General features: G+C 38.8%; 1 protein-coding gene across 1 annotated transcript in view; it reads right to left on the bottom strand.

Moving 5' to 3' along the window:
• ABCA6 (ATP-binding cassette, sub-family A (ABC1), member 6) overlaps positions 1-4,379 on the bottom strand; it is a 77,249-nt gene that overhangs the window by 45,938 nt on the left and 26,932 nt on the right. Inside the window, exon 10 of the mRNA XM_006872306.1 lies at positions 601-659. Within this exon, the coding sequence (XP_006872368.1) occupies positions 601-659 (59 nt within the window). The remainder of the gene's footprint in view (positions 1-600; positions 660-4,379) is intronic.

Below are 4,379 nucleotides of genomic sequence, written 5' to 3'. Positions count from 1 at the left end.
GCTTATCCTACAGTGCTATAGCATGTAGCCGCTAATTAATGAAGTTGTGACCACAATGCCTGTTTGCCTGGTTGTTATAGAAAATCATATGTGTAAATCTTTCATATCAAAAGATTTGTTCATTCAAGATTAGAAACTATGTTTATCATAGGATGTTGACAGGTGAAATTTAATTGATTGTCAATGACTTTACTCACTTTGTTTTAATTAACGTCATTAGTATGTATACTCTATGCAAATCCCCTTGCTAGTATAAGAAAAATGATCAGACTTCAGGTCTAAATATTCTTCTTTACTCATAGTTGAAATAAGATAAAATAGTGCTGATAGCAGATTCATCTAAAACACAAAGTGAAATGACATCACTTCATTGTATGGTACTATTTTTGTAAAGTTAAGCATTCCATGAAGTGCCTGGGGAATTATGTGCCAAATCCTTAACTGTGGTTAACTTGTACATGGAAGAGTTATATTGTTTGCTGTCTTTATTCATTCTTTCGTTGCTTGTTTGCTGATGTATATTTTTTAATTTTCCACATTGAATATTTTATATTTTTTGTTTTAAAGATTTTACAGTGAAACAGTGAAATGTTTATTTACCTTTCAATGCTTCCACTTTTCCAGACCTTCCTTTATATTCTTTTTTAAGATTTCTGATTCTGAAAGAAAAAAGTCACAGTACTTAACCAACAAAAAAGTGAAAATAGAACAGATTAGAAACAGCCTTTGGACTGAAAGATGCTGTCAATGACTTTATATGAAGCTGTCAATGACTTTATATGAAACACAACTGCTGTAGCCAGGGCACCTTGGCCTCAAAATCTGGTATCACCAGCTGCTTTGGATTGAATTCTGTCTCCCAAAGAATATGTATATTGTAAACTGTACCGTCTATGCCTGTGGTTGGAGTCCTGGTGTGAGGCTCTATAGGATAAGCACTGGACCACTGACCACAATTTTGAAGTTCAAACCCATCAACTGCTCCTCAGAAATGCTATAAAGGGTTGTTATGAGTCTGAACCAACTTGAAGACACTTAACAGCAACAGTATACCTGTGGTTGTAACTCCATTTGGGAATGGAATTATAAAGCAGGAAGGACCTCCCCCAGAACCAACAGAGAGAAAAAACCTTCCCCTGGAATCAGAGCCCTGAATTCTGACTTGTAGTCTCCTAAAGTGTCAGAAAATTTGCATCTGTTTGTTAAAGTCACACATGTGTGGTCTTTCTGTTATACTAGCACTAGGCACCAAAGACACCAGCTTAGTCAAAACAAAAAATGAAGTCTTATTTTTTGATGAATCACCTCCCTTGGGATTAAAAAGAAAAGACAACCTCAGAAAGTGAAATAAAATATAGCAAACACAAAAAATGTGTTTGTTGAAAGAAGGACTAAAATATGGAGTTTACCATCAAGGTCTGAGTGACCTAGGAGGACACAGTGCGTCCCGGAACCATGTGGACTTCACAGTTTATCACCGGCTGAGGCGGGAACCAGGACCAGGATATCATACTAGAGATATCATAACTATTCAGATTGTATGTGATTCCTCTTCAACTTTCAAACAAAACACTGTGCACTCCCCCTTCTTTCAGAGCCTGAATCACATGTCGAGCAAAGATACTTATTCATGAAGGGGATGGTAGAGGAGGCGATAGTCTTCCTGGTGTGGTAGCACATGCAGTGAAGGCGGGCTGTGAATATAGCATTGTAATGAAGAAAGTTCCATTTGGGAGCATTTAGATGATTGTTTTCAGATTTTAGAGATGAAGATATCCACTTCCTTCTGGGAGTCTTGCCTGGGTTCTGGGAGTATTTCCTGAATGATATCCAGTTACAAGAACGTATGGATATGAAACAAATGCCCCCAGAGTAGGTGAATGAAGGAAGGGTCACTAATAAGAAAGACTCTGTTAGAAACAGAAACTAGATATTTGTACAGAGCCAGATTCTCGGTTCTGGTTAGAATTTAGGAACCTTCCCTCCACAGCCTCTGATACAGACAGCAGAGGTTGCTAGGGAAGTAGATGTCGGTTTGTATGCAGAGCACAGAGATCTCCTGGGGGGAAAGGAATCAATATTCTAAAGTCTAGTTGTCATTGAGTCACTTCCAACTCATGGCAACCCCTTCTGTGTCAGGAGAGAGTTGTACTAGTTTTTCAAAAGTGGTTCACCAGGACTTTGATCTGAGGTGCACTTCCATGAGTAACTGTGGTCGTTAACTGCATTACCCAGAGAGACTCCATCCATACCCTAGTACCTTCTATGTCCATATTAAATCAACTACAAATGTTGGGGTTGATGGGAATAGCTTTGACCATCATCCAGTGATAGAGAAGGGCAATTATGTTCCTTAAATAAGATCGCCTTGAAGAAATAGAGATAGGATTTGTGGGTTGAAACCTATGTCAAATGTTGGGTGGTCAAAGGGCAGTTGTAGGCTGCCTTACAAACCCAGAACCTAGGTGTAGAACACTTTGTCACCAAAGTGTTGAAAGCTTGTGCATCTAAGCCTACTTCTCTATTTTGGTATGGAACTGGGTGAAGGCTCTTTAGTGAATAGGTCTTGCATCAGATAACGTTTCCCTGACTCTTCAGAGACAAAAAGCCTCTAGTTTAACGAACTTTCCAGACAGAGACAAGGATGCCCAGAGCCAACATTGTACAGATTGGCCTGGGATTGGCAGGAAGACATCTCACTTTCTCTCTTTAGCCACTAAGCGACAGCAGAACAAGAGAAGTACTGTTTTGGGCTTGTTTTGTATTTTTATCTTTATGACTAACCATAAGATTTTCTTAGATTGGATCTGAAGATTACTATAATTTGAATAATAAGATAATTTTATCTTTGGGCCCACAACTGGGAAAGATGGTTGAGAACATTGGAATTGAATTTGGGTAGATTACTCCTCATTTTCATAGGGACTTTATAGGACAGAATGGAACTGCCCCATAGGTTTCCAAGGTTGTTTTCTTCAAAGAAGTAGGATATCTTTCTTCTATGGAGGGACTGGTGGATTTGAACCACCAACCTTTCAGTTAGCAGCTAAGCTTAACCACTGTCCTATAGGGTTGCCATGAGTAGAAATTGAGTCAAAGGTAGAAGGGATTTTGTTTTGTTTTGTTTTTATATTCCTCATGTGGCCTTTCTCTTTTGAATACATGTTTTCCATGGAGCTGGTATCTTCCATGATGAGATTGGAAATGGTGTTGTCCTGCTGTCCTCTCAGGAAGTTTAGCAGAAAATGGTGAGAATGAGAAGGATAATACTTAGTTTAGTAGCTATGTTGTTTGTTTCACTACCTAGATGTGAGACCTTATTTAGCACCTTCTTTTGTTTCTGACATCTCAACAGCAGCCAATGCCTAAGAACATACTCTGGACCCAGGCCATCTGGATTCTCATCCCAACATCCATTTACTAGCTATGTAACCTTAGGGAAGTTACTTAACACTTCAGCACTTCACTTTTCTGGTCTGTATTAAAATGGGGAAAAATAAAAGTACCACCTCATTAATTTTTTGTGTATGTGACAATTAAATGTGTATGTAGTACATGGTGGTGGTGGTGGTGATGGTTATGTGTCATGGAATTGGTTCTATTGCATAGCGACACTATATAGGGTTTCCCTGGCTGTAAATCTTTACTGGAGGAGAAATCCTCATTATTTTCCCATGGAGTGACTTATAGATTTGAACTTCTAACCTTTTGGTTAACAACCCAACTTGTAACCTACTACATTATCAGAATTTCTTATCTGGTACATAGTAAACACTGAGTAAGTATCTGTTAAAAAAGTAAATGGTTAATGTTTAAAACTCTGATGCTTTAGTTTTGGTGTATATTAGAAAAATCTACAGAGCTCTTGTAGAATGGCCAGACGTCGTCTTTTATACTTTGAACGTATTGTCAGGAGGGACCAGTTCCTGGAGAAGGATATCATGTTTGGTAAAGTGGGAGGTAAGAGAAAAAGAGGAAGACCCCCAGTGAGATGGATTGGCACAGCGGCAGCATCAAAGGGCTCAAATGTAGCAAAGATTGTGAGATAGGCCCAGGATCGGGCAGTGTTTTGTTCTGTTGTGAAGAGGGTCACTATGAGTCGGTACTGACTTGATGGCACCGAACAACAACAACACCGTGCTCTTCAAAATCCACAGACTCTTGGGTTCAGTCCCACACTAACTGAATTAGAATCCCTATGTTCTGAGAACACAGATATTTTAAGAGTTCCTTATGTGATTCTGTTACATATCAAATCCCATAACAATCTTTCAAAGTAGATGTATGGCATTTGGTAAATCTGCTAGAAAGCATCTCTTTAAAAGGTTAAAGAGCAAAAGAGTCATTTGAGGATCAAGGTACACCTGATTCAAGACTTG

Source organism: Chrysochloris asiatica, unplaced genomic scaffold, assembly GCF_000296735.1.
Source record: "Chrysochloris asiatica unplaced genomic scaffold, ChrAsi1.0 scaffold00192, whole genome shotgun sequence".
In the NCBI taxonomy this organism is placed as follows: domain Eukaryota; kingdom Metazoa; phylum Chordata; class Mammalia; order Afrosoricida; family Chrysochloridae; genus Chrysochloris; species Chrysochloris asiatica.
Note: the sequence above shows the minus strand (reverse complement) of the source record. Positions and strands in the feature narration are given on the sequence as shown.